This window comes from Aulonocara sp. 'chitande type north' Nkhata Bay, linkage group LG7 (assembly GCF_057382095.1).
Source record: "Aulonocara sp. 'chitande type north' Nkhata Bay isolate Kocher_YH1m ecotype deep benthic linkage group LG7, A_spYH_male_GT1.1, whole genome shotgun sequence".
Classification (NCBI taxonomy): Eukaryota; Metazoa; Chordata; class Actinopteri; order Cichliformes; family Cichlidae; genus Aulonocara; species Aulonocara sp. 'chitande type north' Nkhata Bay.
The window spans coordinates 26,833,324-26,856,331 of NC_141350.1; the positions used below are offsets into that span (position 1 = coordinate 26,833,324).

Sequence of the window (23,008 nt, forward strand, 5' to 3'; positions counted from 1 at the left end):
GACCCAATAAGAGGGAATGTATTGTAATAAAAGTGTCATTTAGTATAGCCCTTGTCCTTTTGGGGAGTTACGCTCTGAGTGCTCTTGTTTTACTGTGACGTAACCTTTGAACTCAGATATAAGATAATTGGTGTGAATTTTGATAACGATCAACCAGATCAAACTTTAAATCATTCTCTTGTGTCTATCTTTGTTTTTGTTCGATTTCATTGTCATTTTCTGCCATGCAAAAAACCTGCTTTCCCTCATTTAAGTGTCTGTTATCTTCCTCTTCAGGCAGGAGACAGTAGAGCAGCTGCTCTCTAATATCTTCGACAAGGAAAAGAACGAGTCTGCAATTGTCAGCGTTATCCAGATCCTGCTCACATTGTTTGAGACGAGGAGACCAGCGTATGTCTTGTCCTTTCATCTGCCAGTTGATATTTTTAATTTGACATGGGTGGAGATTTTAAAATAAATCAATTTTTAAACAATTTTTAAGCAACACAATACCGCTTGAAATGGGGAGCTAAATACCGCAAACATTCTTTCTGTCTTTATTGCAGTATACAAAGTTTACTTCTCCTATTTGGATCCTTAAATCATATAGTCCCAGTCTGAATCATGGTCCAAACTGTACTGGCAAGGCAACATTGTTTTGTTTTCTTTTTTGCACTAGTTCATGTGACTGGACATGTGTTGTAGGTTTGAGGGTCATATGGAGTGCCCCCCAGGGATGTCTCATCCATCATTCTCAGTGAACCACAGCATCCTCGAGGCTGTGAGACCCAGACTCAAAGATTTTCACCAGCTGCTACTCGAACCTCCAAAGGTAAGGACTATTTACAGCTGTGACTATTGCTCTGTTTGCAGATTTGCAGATTGTAGGTTGAAGATAGGTGGACTATGTTATATTTTTCAGGCCAAGTCTGCAAATATTGATTGATTGATAATACTTTATTTATCCCAAGGAAAATGACATTTGTAGTTAAGATAAACACTTTGCTTTCCACCATCAGAAGAATATGATGAAGACAACATGGGGGGTTCTGGACCCTCCAGTGGGCAACACCAGGCTCAATGTGGTCAGACTGGTCGCCAGTCTGTTGCAGAGCAACACACACAGCATCAATACAGAACTAATTAACCTCAACACACTTGGAGTTATACTAGTAAGTACTATCTTCTTTTTAGGGTGTGTGGTGTGGGGGCGGAGACTACAATCAATGCAATGAATTTCGATCTTAGACAAGTTCAAAAGTTTTCTGAAAATTTTTTGGGGCATAAATTTTCCACAGAAGTCCAGTTCAGAGTTTTTGGTCTAAATCTGAAAATCCTAACTTGCACAATTAACAGAAAGTTTTATCCCTACACTTCAAACTTCCACACCATTCAAGTCAATGTCCAATCCCAGTAAATTGTTGCATCCCGATGTTATGCAGCCATCTGCCACCAGATGGAGCATTGTTGGGAAACTGGAAGAACTGGAAGAGGTGGCTGATAAGAGAGTGGTCTGGACTTCCCCGCTGCCCAACCCCAGATAAGCAGAAGAAAATGGATGATTTAACTTTTTGTTGTTTTGGATTTTATTTTTTAGCAATGTGGCTGGCCTGAATTTTCAAACGGCCTGCATCATTCATAATGCACGACACACAACACATCGCTTTTCAGTATTTCGTGGGGGTTTTTTTTTTTTTGTTTTTTTTGTTTTTTTAATAAAAAAAAAATACTTAGCTTAAATCTGGCCATCCAGTTATCACTTGTCATGTATAGTGGCAATGCACAGGGAGCCTACATGTCCACCATGATCCGGATATAAGATCTCTGCCTGTGAGGAGACATGACAGATTTTTTCCTTCATAGTTTGTGTCAGCTATGTCGGCAAAAAAAACCTGAAAAACCTTTGGTTGTGGTTCCCCCTAGTTTTATTCTGTCCGTCGGTTTACTAATGCGACCCGTGGCTCAGGGGGTTGGGAAGCGCATCTGTAACCGGAAGGTCGCCGGTTCGATCCCCGGGCTCTCTGTCCTGGTCATTGTGTCCCTGGGCAGGACACTTTACCCTACTGCCTACTGGTGTTGGTCTGCAGCTGTAGCTACAACCGTAGCTTGCCTCCACCAGTGTGTGTGAATGCGAGAGTGAATGAATAGTGGCATTGTAAAGCACTTGGGGTGCCTTGAAAAGCGCTATATAAATCCAATCCATTATTAATGCGTCTCCTTTTGTACTTGTTTTTGTTTTACTCAACAGGATATGTATTTCAAATACATCTGGAACAACTTCCTCCACATTCAGGTGGAAATCTGTACAGCCATGATACTGGCTATGCCTCCTGCCCCCATAGACATCCAACCAGACACAGAGGCAGAACACGTGAAGGAAAGCATCCTCATCAAACATGTAAGATTGAAATACTAGAAGGGGAAAACCACACTTTTTAGTGTGTGTGTGTGTATAAATACACATATGTATATGTGTCCATAACCTGTTTATACAGGCCTATACGAGCAACAGACTTGGAAGTTAACTATACGTCACGTGAGCTGTCTGTCAGATATTTCTTTGGTGTATTTAGTATCTTGTGTTTTTCTCCACCAGCTGTTTCAAAAGTGCCAATTTATACAGAGAATCATTGATGCCTGGAGCTCCAATGAGAAAGAACAGTAAGTATTCTTGTTTGCACTAAAAGCATAATACTTGTGTTTTATTGGTCATGGCGCTAGCACCCTATTAAATATGCTAATACTACTATTGAACCTTGTTTTAGGGCAGAAGGTGGGCGGCGACGAGGCTACATGGGTCACCTGACCAGAATAGCCAACTCTATAGTTCATAACTGCGACAAAGGCCCTAATGGGCCGCAAATACAACAGCTCATCTCTGGTGAGGAATTACATTTCTTTGAGTGCTCATCTAGCACCATCATGTGTTGTTACTGTCCTGTAAAGTGTAGGTTTATCATCGATAGGTCTCATACTGACCAGGAACACATCATCATCAGCACACTAACGTTTCTAAACCCTAGCTCATATTCCCCTTCGTTACACTCGTATTTTAGGAAGGACAAAAAGCACTTCCATGTGAGGGGAAAGAGAAGAGCTGGCTTTAAAACACAAGAAACTGTGGAATAGAATTTGGAGCATGAATGTTTTGTTTATTATCTGGGTTTTATAATTATTGGACACTAAAATCATAACTGAAAATAAAGTGAGAGATGTGCTTACCCATAATTTGAGAATAACATTGTTATTCTACTTTGTTGTAAAGGGGCTCAGGGGGTAGCACTGTCTTCTGCCAGTAGTTTTGATAGCTGTGCTCTTTATGTTGATGTAGTGTGTGTGTGTCTGTGTCTATATAAATTTCATGTCTGTGACAGAGCTCCCTGCAGAGGATCGAGAAAAATGGGAATCTTTTATTTCTGGACAGCTGGCTGACACAAACAAAAGAAACACTGTTGACTTGGTGAGTAACAACACGAACATGAAAAATAGTAAAGCTTTCAGGTTTGTTTTCATGCTGAACCATTTAACAGCTAAAGTGTTTTGGCATAGCATTAAAATGTTTTTAATGTAAATTTTAATTGAAAATAAACTGCTAGGACAAACGAGGAAAAGATGAGCCAATGATTCAGTTTAAAATATACTGTCCAGCAAGACATTGAGAGTCAGTAAGTTATTATGAAGTTGAACTTTAATGTCAGCCAGACTGATTTCCCTGGGAACAAAGCATGAACTAAGCATCACCTGTATATAGCACTTAAGTAAATTCTATCCAATGTTTATCCTCCAGTCAAAGGTGAGGTCAGATGTTGGGGTCTGTTGACAACCTGCTGTGACAGTTTCAGTATTTCATGACGCACTGTAGCACAGGAACCATGAGATGATAAAATGGTGAAATAATTATATTTTTAATAAAAGTGTACTTCTAATTTTAATGTAAGCAGAAATTATAGTTTAATGATTATGTTATTTAATTTTGGCACTCTTTGCACTCCATAAGCAGGAGATCATTTTGTATTAAATGTCATGTTTTCTCAGGTAAATACACACCACATCCATTCTTCCAGTGATGATGAGGTGGACTTTAAAGAGAGTGGTTTTCACCAAGACTCGTCTCTTCAACAAGTAAGATTTAAACACAGATGCAACTGGATGAAGGCACACAAAGCAGACCCATGGGCACATAAACCCAGCTCATGTAGAGGTAGCCTTTCTGCCTAGGGGGCCAAATCAAAACCTTCTATATATTAAAAGTTATTGTCAAAAGTGTTTTCGATGATTGGGGGGGGACCCTAGGAAATTTAAATGTGCAGTACATACATGTCAACTTCTTTTTAAATTTTGTCCACTTCATGCTTCACAAGAGAAATTGAAGTCCTCCAAAGTGCATCAGGTTACTTTGTTTGTTTTGGGGTTTTTTTTCTTCTTCCCCCTTGACTTGGCCAGCTGTTGATTTCAGTGGGTACTCTGTGTCCATGGGTCCTGCACAATAACTCTGTCATCAGTGTAGCAGTAGAAAATTCAAAAATGAATGTACTTTAAACATCTATCCTAATGTATGTTATGTGTGTGTGAATATAGTATGTGTATACATGTTCTTTGTACTGCAAGTAATGACATTTTTGGTGTAGAGCCAAGAGTATATCATTATCGTTGGTCCTGGGTTTTGCCAGGCCTTTTCTGATTATCAGATGCAACAAATGACGTCCAATTTTATTGAGCAGTTTGGCTTCAATGACGAAGAGTTTGCTGATCAGGACGATGTTGTGGAGTGAGTACTTTTCCTACATTTGCTATTTAAGTATTACCATGTAACACAAAAGGTACAGCACACTACACTACAAGCTGGTGGGTCATTTTTTTCACTGTTAATTCATTCAGTTATAGAATATTTGCATATGACTTTTAAAATAAAGGTCTTCAATTTAATTTCTTAATTTTGAGTCATTCATTGGCTTGTGAAGGATTTCCATTCTAGCCCTAAACTCAATTTAAAAAGCATAAAGCTTTTTTTTCTGAGTAATTTAGATTTTCATTTTTATATAGAAAGAAATGTCATCACCAGCGACACCATTTTATGCTTTATCATTAGCCTGGTACAATGATCACGTCAAAGGCAAAAATTGGCTCAAAGAAGAAATCATATCCACCTTTTTCTGCTGTCGTGGGCCGCCTCTTTTCTGTCTTTCTTAGGGTGAGCTGGAATGGGCATGCTTGTGGTTTTGCCTTTTATGTCACTTGTTTTTCAAAATGCCTGGGAGTGGATCAGTGAAGTACAGCTTTCTTACATAATCTTAGGCTTCTGGTGACCTTAAGTTATTCTTGTAACTTTTAGTTACAAGAATAACTTTTCTTTTTACTTTCTTTTCTTCCGCTTTAATTTTTAAAAAAAAATGGCATCAGTAAAGCGCTTAGGAAGAAAAGATCTGCTCTGAGTAGGTAGCTATATGAACACCTGTCGAAAAGCATGCTTGTTAGAAACATAAGACTCATACATGGGGGATGCATAAATACAATGGACCCATAGCATTGACCAACCTACCTCAGTGATTGAATGTTTCCCAGAAAGGCTGAAAATGCACATTGACCACAGACATGACCTCTACAAATTCTGTTAAGCATAATATTATTTAATGTTAGTGTAATGAAAATTTGGCGAGATCTCTTTTAGAAAATAAAGCTGTTATTCACTGAGGTCTTTAACTGATGTACCTGATAATGCTTCTGCTCTAGCTAATCTAAAGTGTCTAAAGTGGTGTGCCTCCTGTGCCATCATGATGCCTGGAACATATCTGATGTAGCCTAAAAAAAGAGAGGACTTGACTTTCCTGTAGAGATGTACACAGCATAAAACCTCTGCTTCTTTGCTGTAAAAGAACAGTGCATTGTATACAGGGCAGATGTTGGCAAGTTATTATAAGTGGTCACACAGGTGAAAAACATAGATAATTCCTTCATTATTAGTTGTTTCAATAGTGTATATCCAACTGCAATATGCATGATGAGTTTTATATTTATTGTATTTTCATCTTTGTTAGAACTAGGCTAACAATAAAAACAACAACAACAAAAAAAAAAAACATGCTTGGGCAAAAAGTGATTGCTTAGTGGATGGTAAATTTTCAGCAAAATCTTATGTGACTACATCAGAATATCAAAGTAGAGACTAACAATGTTGGGTTCCTTGTCTGCATTGTTTCCTCTACCTGGAAATGTAGCTTTTCTTAGCTTGGTCAGTTTAAAACATGGAACGGGGACATAAAGAATCAGGTGGTGATTAAAAGTTGTTTATTTTGTACTGGCTGCTTGAAATATTAAACAAACTTTTGCTGTGTCCTAGAATTTGTCTGTGTGGGGTCATTTGGAGACGAGTTAAAGGAAAAACAAGTGTCTTGATAAGGTGTTGTGCCAGCAGTGTGACTTGGCATTGTTTGTCCAAGTCTATGAAATTCTACACAGTGGTTAAGCAGCACAAATGATATTCCCTCGTTTTGATGACGCCAAAAGTTCAGCTGGCTTTTGAATCTGGCAACTAAAGGTCATGGTGTTTGAGTCACATCAGTCATACTTATTAAAGCCATTCTTTCCCTATGGATGGGAGCATTAACATCTCGGCAACAACTTGCATCATTGGGAGTGCTTCATCACTGGTTTTAAAAAAAAAAAGATCACTCTACAACTAAAATGTGTCCCACAGCAATGGCCAAAAGATTCCCCCATTGTAGGAGGGAATCTGGGGTTTTTCCTTTAATTTGTTGCTTGTCTGTATGTGGATGCCTAACAAATCTAACTCAATAAAACTCTCTCTCTTTAACCTTGCAGTATTCCCTTTGATAGAATATCAGACATCAATTTTTCACTGAATACAAATGAAAGTGTAAGTACCTTGATTATTAATCTAAAATTCATAATGTTGAGAGTAAAACTCTTCTGGAATTAGTTAAAATATTTTTAAAGGCATGATGTGCATATCCTGATGTTGATATTAATTTGGAAGCAGATGACAAGAAAGTGAGAAAATAAAACTGCTGTAGAATACAAACCTTGAAGTAATTTTTTTTTGTACTTCAAACAAGCCTCTAGGTATTCTTCAGGAAAAGAAATGACAGCATAATGCTGTGAAAGATGCCTGAGGCCTGCTTTCTAAGTGAATGCTTCACAGCCTAGGGTTTTGTTCTGTAAGACTTTACTTTGTATGTGCATGTGCTTTAAGCACAACCGATGACACTCTAATTTTGACATGTGTGTAAATTTTCTCCAGGCAAATATCGCTTTGTTTGAGGCACGCTGTAAGGAGAAAATCCAGCAGTTTGAAGATGCTGGTTCAGATGAAGACGATATCTGGGATGAAAAAGATGTCACCTTTGCACCAGAGGCACAGAGACGCCCCAGGTGAGTCAGACACACATGCACCAAGAAACTGAACTTATTTTTTTTTTTTTGCAACTGAACTGAATTGAGTTACTGAATTAACCTTAATGGCCTCATTATACTATCTTTCCACTTGTTTTTAAATTATTTGTTACTTAATGTTTTCATTAAGGGGGCGGGGTTGCCTTCATTTGATAGCATTAAACAGGACTATCAAGTCAAACATGGGCATAGTTGTAGTGCTGTGAGAGCAAGCTGGTACGGATGTGAACCATGTGCCACCAGATTTTGAACAACTAAAACATTCAAGTGGTAGGAATGATATAGCAGGTTTTCTCATGAATTCATATGGACACTGTATTTGATCTTATAGTGATTCATTTTTATTAACATCAACGTCAGAAGCTATTTGTAAAACTTTTTAGTCTTGTTTAAGGATAATTTGTTGTGTTTAGAGTTTTTTGCTTTTTGTGTGATTGCTTTAGAAAAGTGGTAGTTGTATCACCATTGCTGTAGTCATCAAAAAACCTTTGTATTATCAGCTTGTTAGTTCAGTATTTTTAATACAATGGTAATAATAATCGTTATAATATTTAAAATCAACATAATATGAATAATGTCATCAGTACTTGGATAAGAAACATCTCTAGGTTTGTCAGTGTTAGTTGTAAATCACACACAAATTCATTCACAATGGAAAGATGAGGGAAATGAGAAAGGTGAAGGTCGTATGGCTCTGAATACATATTTTAGTGGTCAACAAGGCCAGCATTACATACTTATTATGCAAAAATACAAAAAAATGTGTTTATGTGAACTGTAAGTTCCATATAGGAGCATATATACAGATAAATTGTTTTACAAAACGCCACCAGAGCAGCCTGTTTATTTAAGCTGTATCAATAAAATCCTGATATCAATTCCTGCTGAATTGTATATTCTGTTATTTATTTAGTTATTTATCTATTTATTTTTAATCTCACTCACAGTATAAAGAGGACAGCTCAGATCTTTATTCTAATACTTGATCTGTCCATCACAGGAGTTCAGGCAGCACAGACAGCGAGGAGAGCACAGACTCGGAGGAGGAGGACGTGAAGAGGGATCAGTTTGAAGCTTCCAACCCCAGCAACGATGACAGAATGGAAGTTGACACAGGTTAGTGGTTTTGAGACAACCACATGTAAGACTCAAGTACACAGTGGTAGCCTAATGACAAATTGTCACAAGCGTTTTTATTTATTTTATGTTTTGCCTCAACTTGATTTTAGGATCAAGATTAAACTAAGATTAATTTAAAGTTATAGAGTGTAAAATCTCACTGCTGGTCAGTAGATTGCTGTCAGCTGAGTTTTAACCCCTCCCAGTTCGACTGAATAATCAAATCAACTCCTTTAGATCAACCCCGAAGAATCAGTAACAGTTGCTTTCATTTTCTCCACAATGGCCGCTTCCAACTGGCATGTTTTTAGTATGTATTTTTTCACATACTAAAGCATATTTAAATAATATCAACAATAAATTGCGCAATAAGCAATAAATTATGTTGTTTTTTTTATTTATTTAAAAAAACAAACAAACACTGAGCCAGTAAAAAAAAAAGGCAGTATTTTACTTTTTTTTTTAATTTTATTTTTTAAAACCCCTCACTATGTAGGCATTGCATTGTGTAATCACGAATAATTAATCACGATAATTAATTGGAGTTATTTTCAGTTTATGCGTGAATTAAAACGTATATATTTGGGGTTGTTTTTGTTGTTTTTGTTTGTTTGTTTAGGCCCAGTGTGGACGGCAAATTTTGATGATATCCCTATGGACACGGGTACATCCACAGCTTCAAACTCCAACCCCAGCAACCCAGCTCCATCCTCTCCCTCCACCTCCCCTGATACAGCATGGAGCTCCTCTCCTGCAGCTAACTCAAACTCAGAAACTGGCTGGGCTGATTTCTCCAACTTCACTCCTGTCAAGTAAGATGTCCTGACTTACCGTGGGTCTGTTTTTCTGTCTGCAGTGTTGCAGTTTCTGGAATAAATAATTTGTGTTTAAGATAGCCGTGAAACTTGAAAGTGCTTTATAAATTTATATTTATTTTTCAGCCCCAAAGACCCCCTGAGATGCAACTCTCCTGTTGCTATGGAAACCAGTATAGAAACAATTGACCCTTTAGGGGTTAACGCACCCATGCAGTCTGAAGGTGAGATATGCACAAATGCATGTCCTTGAGTATTCTTGTCATCTGACAAGGGAAGTATCCAGAATTTCCTGAACTTGATGATGTTTCTTATATTTCTTATATCTTTCTTATATTAGGGGTGAATGTAACCCATGTTGAGGTAGCTGTTGATGCTAAATCAGTCTAATTGACGTTGATTGATTGATTAGACCTGACACCTAATGTCACATTTCTTAACATCCCTCAGACTGTGATGGCTGGTTGGGCACGAGTGTGGCTTCTCCAGCTGCCTCTGCACCTAGTGATTGTGGGAGCTCTAAGGCAGAGGAGGAAGCATCTAGCTCTGAGCACCGCAGCATCACAGAAACGGTCATCAATGGCTCCATGAAAGAAACAGTCAGTCTCACTGTTGATGCCAAGACTGAGACCGCCGTTTTCAAGAGGTTCGAGAATCACTTGCACACAAAAGAATTACGCTTCAGACTTATGGTGATGAGAGTGGTGCCAGTGAATTCTGTGATTATAGGCATGGGTTGGCTGGTTTTAACTGGTGTCTCTTATGGGATGCGGGGCTGGCTCACTGTAGCTTCATGCCAGAAAAAAAACTCTTAAGCTACTGAGGTAGTCCTACTTTGTGAATAACTCATCTTAACTAGGCTGTAGTCAGTGTAAATTCTTAAAAATTGTTATCACTTTAAGAATTTACTTATTTATGAATACAATCCCAGTTTAGTTATCTGTGCCTCAATGAGGATTAGAGGCTGATCTGATAAATGATTCCTACTTGACCTGGTCCATTGCACTGCCATAAAGAAAGGGGCCTATAAACTGATTCAGTTTTTAACACTGACTATTCTTTCTTCCGCTGTCTAGACTGTAGTGACTGTAGCTAACATAAGTTCTTTACACTATTGGTGTTTTGAGACTTTAGATACAACCACTATAGATCCTGTGACATTTAATTTGTGTGCCCTGTCATGGGTTAGTGTAATGTGACATGATAATGTGGACAGCAGAAAATAGGATTTTGGGGGGATTGGGGTTGATATTTGAACACTAGTTTGTTTGTGTTTTACTCCTTGATAGCCATTTGATGTTCAAAAATCCAAAGTAACTGAGGTCTTGCCTTACACAAACTGGGGATACCAAGTTTTGAATGCCACTTTTCTGTCCTACAAGCTTAAAAAGTGCCTCATAAAAAGTCCCTTTCATGGTGAAATCCTTGTTTCCTGAACAGTCAGGTTTTAAAGTTGGTTGTCCTCTGTCCTTCCGTCCCTTTGTTGATGCTGCATCATATTGTCTGTCTGCCTGAGTTGATAACAGCAGTGTAATGAACTGAGCGACACTTACAATCTGAGCTTCCCCTCTCTCTCTTGCTGTGCGTTGTGGGTGTGGTCTTCTTCAGAGTGTTGAAATCTTATCGGTATGTACAGCCAATCAGAGATCAGCCTGCAGCCGTGATGTAGTCTTGTTGTCACGTCAACCACCAACTTTTCTTTCGGAATTTTGATCTTCTTTGGTTTCAACTCCTTGTTTGTTTATTTCATTATCTCCATTCTGCATGTGTTTTTATCAAAGGTGTGTTTTTCTTCTTTTCTTTCTTTTTTTTTTTTTTTTTTTTTAGTGCAGTTTTTTTTTTTTCCTTTTTAATTTTGCCTTGATCTTATTCAGATTACTTTTATTCTAACACTGCAACACAATCTCATTCTTGGCTGAAATGTTCCAGATGAAATTGGCCCAAAGTAGAAACCAGTTCTCTGAAGTGGCCTCAGTTGGATTTTTATTGGTTACATACAGCTTTCTAAATATATTTCTCCATATGCTTGTTTCATTGGTGTGCTTTTCCCATAGCTGCCTTATTTTTTTGGCTTTAGCAAATAGACAGTGTGTCCATCCTGCGATTGTGACTTATTAGAGAGAAAAACAATACTACTTTTGCAAAATACAAAAGCAAAATGTGGTGATTGTATTCTGACTGAAAAACTACTTTAATACAGAATAAAAACATGTACACGTCACAGCTCACTCTTCACATAATAAAACAAAATTTGATATTGGCTGTAATACAACTAGGGCTGTTCGATATAACGATGTATATCGGATGACAATATAAAAACGTCTATCGTTTCATTTTACGCTATCGTTTGTTTCGTGGTGTCGTAAAATAAACTGTTTACAGCAATATTTTTTCATCATTTTGATGATCACTGTAGTGGCTATATTAATTTCTTAAAGTTCTCTCTTTCTCTTATATTTAATATAACCACACTACGGACGGACAAGCGCCTGTCTTTATGTGTTGTTGTTGTTGTTGCTAACAACAACAACAACGATAAAACCATCGAGTGGCTCCGCTGTCCACTTGTTTGATCCTGTTGAGACTTTTCAAAATAAACTGAATCACGTGAAAGGGTATGCAGAAAGTTTACGGATGAGAAGCAAAAAAGAGCCGTCAGGTGCTAAAAAATAAACCTTCGACTCAAACTTTGAAAGAAAACGATGGCCGTTACAACTTATGTCTAAAAATGTATAGTTTCATGCATCGGTTAAAACACTGGACTCCAGGTAAAGGACGCCCAGCTGGAAACACTTCACGCAAGTTGAGTTGCTCGAGATTCCAGAATTTACATAAAATGTTACATTTTTGTGATTTATACCATTGTCAGGACGATAAATGTATTATATCGGTATATGAGATTTTGGTCATATTGCACAGCCCTAAATACAACCATTCTAAATATAACAATAACTGAGGTAGATTCAAATAGAAAGATTTGTGCTTTAATGTGTTGCTAATTGAATCAGATTTCAAAACAACATGTATTTGTTTTTCTGTACTATAAATTCCAGAAAGTAACGTTTTCTCTTTTTTGGTACTTGACTAAAATTACATTTACACAAGCATGACTATATGAGTTTGAATGTTTTTGTGAAATTGTAAAATTCTGTTTTTAAAACATGTAACTGACTGCAGATTTTTAACAGGAGACCATAAACATTTGTTTTCTAATTTTACACATTCTGGGTACCCGTTATATAGCACCTTTTTAAATGTTTGAATAGATTTGGATGTTTGTGAGTGTTTTTAGTTTGATTGAGGCCTCATCAAGATGATTGGTGGTTCTCTGAGACAAAGCAAGACTGACGGCTGGTACAAACAATTTTGGTCTAATCAGTCTCTAGGCCTGTTTACTGTTTGCTTGCTAGCAACAAAGTAAAGACTATCATAGCTAAACAATCCAATCTGTTGACTTTCTCCATTTGCTGTACATTTTGATGCTTTTCCTACATAGACATCAGAGGTGTTCCATTTCGACATGACCATCCTTTGTTTTACTGTTCTTTCTGTCAGTCAGTTCAGCATGCTTCACTGTTGACATCTCACTGTTGTAATGGTTGGTGTGGTTCTGTGGAAAAAGTGACTAATTAGAAGGGATTCATACCAATGTATTAATGCATATGCTGTGTACTTGTGTGTTCCAGTGAGGAAGAGAAGATTGCTTCTTCAGAGAAGTACTCAGTAGTGGAGTATGTGGAGTCAGAGAGAGCAGGCATCAACAGCTCAGCCACAGCCTGCTGTCCTAAAACTGGGTCAGATATAGCACACACAGTCTCACAGTCACTACTTAAGTTTGTTTTTGTCTTATAAAAAGCCAGAGTCGGCACGTGCTCTGCAGTGTTCAGCGGTCGTCCGTCACACATTTGTCCCTGAAATGTGCAGGACTTTGCAGTATTCATTGCTACTATCAGATGTGCTTGCAGAATCTGATAGTCAGATTATGTTTCTTCATAACTTCAAGTGCATTAATAGTAATGAATCATCACATTCATCATTTCTGTTATATCGCCATCCAGATGCATCTAGCAGCTATGTCAGTGCCCCACGTTTCTCTGAGCTGTGAATAATTGCAGGCCTTTCCATTTTGGTTAAATATGAGCCTGGAAAATAAAAGATGTGATTTAAAAATTAGTAAATTGCTTTTGATTAAAAAATAGTTAGCCTAACAACAAAGTAAACAACTTCTTTCCTTCCCTTTTCAATTGGATTAGACCTTTTCCAGAAAGCAGGTCATTTAAAGTCTATGAATAGTTCCAGATTACCTTCAAAGTCTGCTTTACATCAGCTCAGTGAATGAGGTATTAAAACTGCATGGCAGACAGCTCCTTTGGGCTCTATGCCAACAGTTAGAGATAGTTGGGGTTTGGGGGAGAAATCCTGACTGAGTGATCTCCTCGTGTAACTAAACCTCTTAAGTCGAGTTGAGCATCGCACCCAGAAAATAAGTTCAGTATAACTCCTGGCCAATCAGAGCTTGGTCAGTTGCTCTATTGACTGGAATTTATTTATTTTTAAGAAATTATAGGTGTAGGAATTGATAAATGACAAGACAAAACTGTTTTGCTGCAAGATACAAATTATCTTGAGCTGATTTCCATTACAGCCTTTTCTAAACCGTTTCACATGTTCTGGTATTGTAAACTGAATATATTGTGTTTCTCTCCTTATTCGTGTCCTGGCAAGTAGTGAGAAATGTCGGCCCATTGTGGAGCTACCCAATGGTCCTCTGGAAGAAATGTCCCCCACAGAGGAGGCCAAGTAAGTCTGACTGCCTTTGTGATTCAAGTTTGAATTTCATTAGAATATAATCAGTCTCTTCATAGTCTTCATTTATGCAGTGATATTTCCTTCTGTCTTCAAAAGGTTCCGTATCTATATCTCATTCCTCTTTTCTAGGCTCGACAGAAGTTCTGTGTCCTCTGAGCCAGCTGTAAACGGGCCAGCATGAGAGTCACTTAATGCCTGCCAATGGCCAGCCTGTTCTGCCATGCAGGGCCTTTCTCCTGGTCAGCCAGCAGAGGCTGCTGCTCACAGCTGTTCCAACCACATGCCCCATCAGGACCAGCAATACTCCCATCGTCTCATCACTGAAAGACAAATGGGCAGACAGGTGTACAGACACAAGATGGACTAAGAAGTAAAATGAGAGACACTCAAATGGATACGGAATAATTTTTTTTCTGCATTTGTTTATATACTATTGTACTTAGGAGGTGATGTGTGACTGATATCCTGACTCCCAAAATTAAATAGTAATGTTGCGATGGTTAAGGAAATGATTGTATGAATAAAATATTTTATAAAAGGAAAATGTATACAGAAGCATAAGTTGAATTACCACAGAGAGGAATAGCTGATTCATGATCAACCAATCACCATGTTGTTGTTATTGGCTGCATAACAGGCTGACACTTCAAGTTAGAGCTATATTTAAAATTTCTCCCCCACCGTTGATCTGTCTCTGAGCAGAGCTGCTCTGACCAATTGAAACAGTTTTATTTTTGTTGCAGCTAATTGCAAATGATTTTTCTCTTGTGATCTTCTGCATTGAATAACATTTGAGCTGTTTTGGTATGTTTCTTTCTAATTTATTATGGAGTTGAGATTGTAGTAACAAAAAGGGGAAAAAAATGACCATAGAGATATACCAACACTGTCTCTTTCTTACTGGCTGCTTTCATGCTAACTAGGTTCTTACCTCGCAGCTGGAAGGCTAAAGAGGAGATGTTTGTCACCACAACCTAAACTAGGAGCTATAAATGCATTAAGAATATGTTCGTTTTTTGTTTTTATCGCAAGTGCTCTTCAGATAACTGGTTTTCAGTTTGCTGGGTCTCCCTTTAGATTGCATTATATTTTTTAAAAATGTCGTTCCAAGTTGAATATTCATCTCCAATGTGCAGAACTGTCAATTCAGCCTGCTACTATAGTAAAATTGAAAGGCATTTAATTGCCAAACTATACACAGAAGTAGAGGATAAATTTATTTAATAATAAATAAATACATTTTGCCAAAACACACAGCTGCCACATGGGGTAGGCCCAAACAGCTACACAATCTACAGTCTGTAACTCTGTCAGCTGTGGAGGGCGAGCAGATGGAGCTACTGTGTGTAGTCCCACCATCTCGGCATTAGAAAGATATTGACTGGCAAGGCTTGGCTCTGGAGGTTTCCTCTATAGGTAAGAAAGTGTTGGTTTTCAAAATATGATTTTTTTTTTAAGTCAATATCTGTACTGTTCAGCTCAAGCGCACATACTCTATAAAAAGGTTTGAGTTTGTGATTTCCCATTGAATGCAATACATAATTTCTAATGTGTGCTAGGGACAGCACTTTTCATGCCTCATACATCATGTGGAAGCTGTGTGTTTTCTGCGTTACCTTTTGCAAGATTGCCTTGTGTCCACCCTCATGGGCTTACATGTGACAATCAGGTGAAATTGTTTCAGCCAATGACTGTGTGCCAGCAGGTGACACTGTTTAGACCGTACAGTGGGTGAGGTGGAGGTACTGCTGTAGAAAGTTTGGGCAAAAAAGTTTAATGGTGACTTCAAATGATGTACTCTGTCAGCCAGTCTAATCAATGAAAGCAAACATTCCTGCTAGATTACTTTGTAATATGAATGGTGACATTTTACTTTTTACCTGCAAGTTTTTAAGATAAAATGATAAGGATTACTTTTACAGTTATCACATCAGACGCTCTGTAGTGTTTTAGCGTCTGGTATGTGTTCATGTGTAAGTTATTCCTGCAGAGCAGGAGGTGCAGCTTGAGTAAAGCACCCAAGTTTGAAACAGTTTTATTTCTATTTTCATTGACTTCATTCTTGTTCATCAATGTTTTGTTGGGAATCGTTCTTCACTTTAAAACCACATTCATAAAGCATTATTTGGAAAATGGTTTGATTTATTTTGGTCTCCAGTTTTAGAGGTGGCAGCTGGATCCTGAGGTGTATGTTGTGTTTGGGGGGTTCTTAACATTATAAGTGTCTAACTTTCTTTTTTTTTGGTTTGGTTTTTGTTTTTTTTAATTTGACCAACCGTTGGTGCCCTGGGCAAAACCAAACACTGGCTTATCTTGATTGGCACTATTACTGCAGAATGTGTCCACACAGGTTTGACTCTTGTATTGAGCACTAAATGCACCAATCACCAATACTTGTAGGATTTTAAAGTGGACTTGCCATGCTAGTTTCCAGCTCTGTTCTTTCTCTTGGACACCTGGACAACCTAAACTGCTGTGTAACCACCTGACTTAGAATAAGAAGCTGCAGATAATATGATGGTAAAAAAACAGACTTCAACTTGCCTTCTCTTCTTTGCTTTAACCCCTTACTTTGCTCTCACCAAATTAGTTGAAACGTGGTTCCTAAGGAAAATGGTTTTGTGACTTGGTTTTCTGTACCAGGATTGGAGATGAAATGAGAGGTTTACAGGTAATGGTTCACATTCACTGCTCTGTTCAGTTGTGCATATTTCTAGACTGTCAAAGGCACAACCCATTTTCTGTTAGATTAAAGCTGTCAGTGGAAACTCGAGTCGGTTTAATATACTGATGTATATTAAATGGTGGTAATCGCACCCATTTTCCTGTCCTCTTGGGCTTTGCTTTGAAGACCAGCACCACATTTTGCACAAAACCTCTAGTATCACCGAGACCTAATTAGCAGCGTTACGGTAAATGTGAGAAATCATTGTGTTTAAAGTTAACAGAGGTTTTAAGATGTTTCTCCATTAGAATTTTTGGAGTTGGCGCATCAGGGGTTGCAGTGTTTAATTGCTCATGTCAGACCACATGACACACTTGTGCTTCCAGTGTAAATGATAAACACGCCTTTGTCATTGTGCCGGTTTTAAAACCGAAAACTGAGTTTTCCTACGCGGCTTCAAACCATCCTCCTAACGGTTATTTCGCTCCGGAAGTTGTGGTGTGTGCGTAATATACACAAACGATGAGGATGAGAGGAGCCTCCATGGTTGTTTCTCTGCTGCATTATTTGAACACTGCCCCCAAGCGACATACACGTGGAAGAAACCACACTAAACCTGCTTACACACAAGAACTTATAATCAACAGATGAAATGTTAACATTGAAATAGCATAAGATTTACAAGTCATCTATTACAAACTACTCAAAAATGTACTATGCTGCCAAAGAATATAAAAAATTGTGGTCTTAATGTGCCTTCCTATCATTCCTATCATCACAGAATCTATGTCCGAATAAAAGCTGCTATAACGACACCCCCCCCCAATCAATAAAGACGAATATCGATTGAACATTAAATGGTTATTATTAGTTTAATTGTTAGTTGTATAATAGCTCGATCTTTGCACTGGTAGGAGTGCGTTGCCTGACAGACTGCACTCTGGGTAAAATCCTCCCATCTACGTCAAAACAGCAGCTTGGTTAGCTCTTGCTAGCTAACCTGACGCTAGTTAGTGGTGCGTCAGGTTCACCAACCAACTTTAATGGTTTTTCGCGTCTGTAGGCCATCTTTGCTGTATGCAGTGTCTATTTTGTTATGAGACATGCAGGATAGGTACAACGAAATAGGCTTTGTCCAGCAAATACTCGGTTTGAATTTGGTGCCGAGAAAAAATAGTACAAACCGAGGCAATGACACATCTCTCAGCGACTTCTCAGGTGGGCTAATGTTTGGTAGCTTTTCAGCTAGTCTTTATGTCTTTGCTGTCTACCTATGCTAAAGTATTTGACTGAAAAAGAAGCCATTTAAAATGTACTGCGAACAGAACCTGTCACTATGGGTCATTAGCTAGAGGCTAGTTTATACGCAATGTTGTTGGAGTAGTTGGTGAAGCTAGCTAACTTCTACTTTGTCTAAGCGATTGTTGGGTAGTCAGAAGTCTGCATATTGTTTTGTAATTTGAGAGTCTCTAATGTTGAAGACCTGTGTAAATGATACTGTTAAATTCCACTGGTCATGGCTCTTAGGGTATGACCATTGAGTAGTGTCTTCAGTCTCTATGTAGATTTGACAAATGAAATGTGCGCTGGTGTTCTGCCAGAGTTATTTTTCTGTGACACTGAACACAGCAATCATTTTGCGTTGGTGTGTTACTAGTTGTTAAACAATGAAGATCTAGAGTTCTCCTTAATGTTTAGTCAAGTCACAAACTGGTCCTCATTAAGGATTCAACATCATTGTCATGTTTTTTCAGTGAACCACTGTCACCCCTATGGAAATAAATCAAATAAATACATTCGTGGTTATGTAATATGTTCACTGATTGGCATGAAGAGATGCATAACTGTATAATTGTGTTTTCCCAGAGATGTGGTATGGCGTGTTTCTGTGGGCAGCGGTCTCCTCTCTTGTGTTCCACCTGCCTGCAGCTTTACTGTCCCTAGCCTCACTGCGCCAGCACAAATTTGCCCGGTTCATGCCCATTGCGATCCTCCTCATGGGCATTGTGGGACCAGTGTTTGGGGGAGTCCTAACTAGTAAGCCTTTTACCTGCATGTGCTGTTGTTGTTTTAATGTATGTATTTTTTAATTTTTTTAAAATGAATGATATAACTATTTGTGATTACATTTATTTCAGCATTTATTAAAAAGATTTGTATACCCGCATATTATAAAATATAAGGTATTTTCAGATGCTTCCTTGTTTCCTAAGTATCACCACAGCAGATTAGTCCACACAGGAGGACATGAACTTGTGTCCGTCTGAGCCTGATCTCATACGAGGGATGTATTGCATGCTAGGCAGATGCCTTTGTGTTTTCCCCAATGTAAAAGAACCGAATGAATTGGACCATCACTGAGCAGTGCTGCTGGAAACCTGTTCAGTATGCAGCCAGTTCATTTAAGCTTCCACAGTGTGTGGGTCTACTAGTCTCAATCTCAAGTGTTTACAAATAGGACTCAATGTGTAAATTAGTATCGCTGTAGCTGAATTGGGTTGTGAGCACACCACAATGGTTCTTAATGAAATACTGAATCTTAAGATGGATCAAAGCATCAGGAAATTTTGCAGTTTTTAAGATTCATAATAGATGATAAGTTCTGTATTTTCTCCTGGACTTTTATTTAATGTTTCCCAAGTCAGTCACTTAAGCTTGAGTTAGTTTCCAGAGTGCATTTGCTTGTTTCACTGTAGTTTTTGTTCATGTTTAGTTGTTAAGTCTTCAATATTTTCAGTGCTACTTGTAGTGTCTTATTTTAATGACTTCGGAGGTGTCTGATAGCCATATGTTATTCTGAAGTTCAAAATGGATATTACTGCAATGTTTATTCATTTAATTTTGAAGGCAGGTGATTCACGAGTCTCAATAAGCAAACGCACAAAATCCTGATTGGACAAGTCGTGATAACAAATTTAAACAAAGTAAATGCATATTCTTAAAAAAAGTGCATTATTATTATTATTACAGTGAAAAGATTAAGAGAACTAGGGATATTCTTTTTATTATTATTATTATTATTATTATTATTATTAATTCAGTAAAAATCTAATTAGATTTTCTTTAAGAAGTGACAGTCTACATTCAGTTGCAAATTTGATATTAATCCACCTGTTTCCCCTGATGATGGTAGGCTAAATCATCCATGCCCCACTTTCTCTCACATCTGACAGTAACATAACGTGTTGTCGTCCGTACCTTCCCCTCTCTGGTCTGCTCACCTGACAGCAGAAATGGAACAAACTAGGACTATTTTATGACATCCAAGAATCTTACACTGAGACACACACAGGCTGCCCTTACGGGACAACGTTTATGGTTACAAACATCCCCTAATTAGGGCATGAGCTGTACCAGGCAACCCTGAATACCCAACAACCCACAACTCTTTCTATTTAAAGCTCAAACCCCAAAAGAAAACATGATTGTAAGTACAATAACTTCTTGAAATTTTAGATAATGAATAATAATGATATGTAGTGAATACATTGACCAAACTAATGGTTATTATGATTTTTGCAGTAGTCAAGCCTTACATTCAGACCCCAAGTGTGAGGTTCTGATTAATTGTTGCTTATATCAGGAGGTCAGCAGGCCAAAAGGTGGTTTGTCGGCAGAGCTCTGCTTATCAGTAAGTCAGAAGCCAAATTGGAAAACACACACGCTTAATAATTTTCTTTCTTTCTTTTCTTTTTTTAGGTGCAGCCATAGCAGGTGTGTACAAGGCAGCAGGGAAGACGATGATATCTTTGGAGGCGCTGGTGTTTGGTGTCGGGCAGTCGTTTTGTGTTCTCCTCATCTCCTTCCTCAGGATACTTGCAACCCTTTAGCAGTGCTAAGTTTGATGTGGACTTTCTGGTGAATACTGGCAAGAACAGTCCAGTCTGGGTTGTGATGTCATTTTCTATGGGTGGATTTTTTTTCTCAACTATCAAGAGAAAGGCAATGTGTAAATTGATGGAGTGTACGCTATACAGCACTGAATGCTCTAGGTGTTAAATCATTTGTATGATATTGACTGTAGGACAGCATGTTGCTACATTCACATCCAGGCCTCCCCATACTACATCCAATGAAAGTTACTTAGCATTGTCCCAAGTTTTTTCTAAAGTCAGGTGTCGAGCTGAAATTCTCAGTTTAGGAGTCTGCGCTTTCAAACGTAATGTGAAAGCAGCAATATGCTGTTCTCGAGTTAGCAGAGCAGTTCAGCAGCAGGATGACACTAACCTCTCTCAGGGGCTGTGTGAGAGCGTGTGTACGTTTGTGCGCACACGTGTGTGTGTGTGTGTGTGTGTGTGTGAGAGAGAGCGTGCGTGCATGTGCGCATGCATGCACATTTCTCTGCCAGAGTGACTGCATAGAGATAGAACAGCAGATGGGCTGTTGTACTGTTAAAATGGGGAGATAATGGTTATATGCAAGGTTAATGCTTTTTCTCTTGAGGCCTTAATTTCTATTTTCTACTTTCCAAAGTGGTGTTTATCTTCAGGGCTATCTTTCCTTAATTCTTTGTCCTGCTGCTCCTTGGGTTCTCTCTGGTGTTTTTGGTTGACATTTTTTTTGACTGCCTGTGTGTTAATAATAATACTTCCAGGTTGGTTAGAAGCACCTATATGTCTCCCTCTATTCCTCTCAGCTTATGTCTTTCACACAGGGATACAGTGGAGATGCTGTTATAAAGCTGATTGTTAAGTTCATAGCCCTGAAAATGCAGCCTGTGTCTTCAGAGCTTCTCTGTTCACCTTGATTGTTCTGTCTTTAGGCTTGATGGAGGAGGGCGAAGATTATCAGATTGCTAAATCAACAGAAAGTGATAAGTTTTTAATCTTTTAGCTCTTTGAATGATAGTGTGTTTTTAAGGGTTATTTTGTAACAATGAACTGATTTGTATATATTCAAAATTGTTTCCAGGTCTTTGTACATTTTCAGTCTTTATGATTAAATATAAATAATTTTCTGCACTAAATGTGCATGTATAAGTTTCCACATTGTGACAGCTTTTTGGTTGATTTTGGTATCTGAGAGGTGCATTTACAGTAAACTCTACAAGTAAAACACAAGTCATTATGTTTACTGTGTGTATATATAAGTAACTATGTCACAAGTAATTAAGATGGAAGAAATGTATTTGTTTTTACAGGAATGAGGTGTGATATGGTCAGAAGCTTCTTCAACCTCTGTACACTATATAGGGCTCTAGGGGCTCAGACCAGTAAATGAGCTGTGGACCCTACAGGTCCATCTAATTGGTCCTAATATAACATTAATTGCATAAAGCAAAAAAAAGTTGAAGACTGACTCACAATCCTGTACAAAAAGAAAAAAAAAAAGATTCAAAGGTCTCCTCAAGCAGGCAGGAAAAGGTCAAGAAAGCCACTAAGATGTCTAAGCCATTTCCAAAGGATGACTCTCTCTTAATTTGCTTTGTTTATCTATAGTTTTGACTGGAGTCCACACAAGGTTTAACTATTATTGACATTTAGCATATCTGCACCTTGCTATAGACTGTATATGATGTTATAAGTTTTCAAAATGAAGCCAAGCCATGAAAGTGCCTTAAAGATGCTCTTCTTAAATTGTTAGCAGGAGCCTTTTCCACTGGTTCCAAGAAATCTGGTTCTGTCCACTCTGAGAAAATGCACGAGTTCCTTCAGGTTCTCAGTCACATCCACCTCGTGCTTATCACATCCCAGTTACAAAAACCAAGGGTGACTGCTGAATGCCTGACTCGAGTCATAATATTTATACTCACACGTTCAAGGTTTTTAGCTTGTACAGGTAAAACAGTGCAATAAATGTATTACTGGGCATAACTCCAATCTTATAACGCATTTTACTATTTTTAATAACTGACTGTTTGGTAAGTCTGGCTTTTTTTTGATAATTACTTGCTGTACAGTAAAGATGACAGCTAAAGTCTCCTGTTACATATTAAATGATTTCTGCTTGTCCTGCAAGACCTCAGTGGATCGTTTAATACTGTTGACCATAATATATTTTATTTTTTATTACAACATTTAGTGCATGATGTAGATATTAAAGGTACTATACTGCGGTGGTTTGAATCATCTGTCTAATATGCTCCCATTTGGTCATGTAAGTGGAGTCTTCTTCTCACACTAAGGTTAATTATGGAGTTCCACATGGTTCCATGCTAGAACCACTTCTGTTTACATTATACACGTATGCTTACTCTGGGTGGCATTACCTT

The 23,008-nt window shown here is 38.1% G+C and overlaps 2 protein-coding genes across 5 annotated transcripts in view; both read left to right on the forward strand.

Moving 5' to 3' along the window:
• ppp6r3 (protein phosphatase 6, regulatory subunit 3) overlaps positions 1 to 16,267 on the forward strand; it is a 24,866-nt gene extending 8,599 nt beyond the window's left edge. For 2 of the 4 annotated variants that reach the window (XM_086299697.1, XM_086299698.1), the window contains exons 8-25: positions 277 to 390; positions 685 to 811; positions 999 to 1,151; positions 2,228 to 2,377; positions 2,576 to 2,640; positions 2,745 to 2,860; positions 3,354 to 3,439; positions 4,015 to 4,101; positions 4,650 to 4,747; positions 6,799 to 6,853; positions 7,238 to 7,368; positions 8,390 to 8,505; positions 9,128 to 9,320; positions 9,450 to 9,547; positions 9,774 to 9,969; positions 13,010 to 13,117; positions 14,049 to 14,123; positions 14,262 to 16,267. In XM_086299697.1, coding sequence (XP_086155823.1) covers positions 277 to 390; positions 685 to 811; positions 999 to 1,151; positions 2,228 to 2,377; positions 2,576 to 2,640; positions 2,745 to 2,860; positions 3,354 to 3,439; positions 4,015 to 4,101; positions 4,650 to 4,747; positions 6,799 to 6,853; positions 7,238 to 7,368; positions 8,390 to 8,505; positions 9,128 to 9,320; positions 9,450 to 9,547; positions 9,774 to 9,969; positions 13,010 to 13,117; positions 14,049 to 14,123; positions 14,262 to 14,313 — 2,020 coding nt within the window. In that variant the 3' untranslated portion in view covers positions 14,314 to 16,267. The remainder of the gene's footprint in view (positions 1 to 276; positions 391 to 684; positions 812 to 998; positions 1,152 to 2,227; positions 2,378 to 2,575; positions 2,641 to 2,744; positions 2,861 to 3,353; positions 3,440 to 4,014; positions 4,102 to 4,649; positions 4,748 to 6,798; positions 6,854 to 7,237; positions 7,369 to 8,389; positions 8,506 to 9,127; positions 9,321 to 9,449; positions 9,548 to 9,773; positions 9,970 to 13,009; positions 13,118 to 14,048; positions 14,124 to 14,261) is intronic. The other 2 variants (XM_086299700.1, XM_086299699.1) reach the window with 2 other exon arrangements.
• Positions 16,268 to 17,721: 1,454 nt separating this feature from the next.
• tmem170a (transmembrane protein 170A) lies at positions 17,722 to 22,724 on the forward strand. The gene is made up of 3 exons (XM_086299705.1): positions 17,722 to 18,015; positions 18,664 to 18,834; positions 20,497 to 22,724. The coding sequence occupies exons 1-3, from the start codon at positions 17,901 to 17,903 to the stop codon at positions 20,625 to 20,627; spliced, it is 417 nt and encodes a 138-aa protein (XP_086155831.1). The 5' UTR covers positions 17,722 to 17,900; the 3' UTR covers positions 20,628 to 22,724.
• The last annotated feature ends 284 nt before the right edge of the window (positions 22,725 to 23,008 follow it).

What these genes read in the sequence shown, in the direction of transcription:
- tmem170a (XM_086299705.1), top strand. Translation starts at nt 17,901, where the DNA reads ATGCAGGATAGGTACAACGAAATAGGCTTTGTCCAGCAAATACTCGGT. An exon ending in ATCTCTCAGCGACTTCTCAG is followed by an intron (nt 18,016 to 18,663) that starts GTGGGCTAATGT and finishes GTGTTTTCCCAG; the next exon opens with AGATGTGGTATGGCGTGTTT. An exon ending in GTTTGGGGGAGTCCTAACTA is followed by an intron (nt 18,835 to 20,496) that starts GTAAGCCTTTTA and finishes TTCTTTTTTTAG; the next exon opens with GTGCAGCCATAGCAGGTGTG.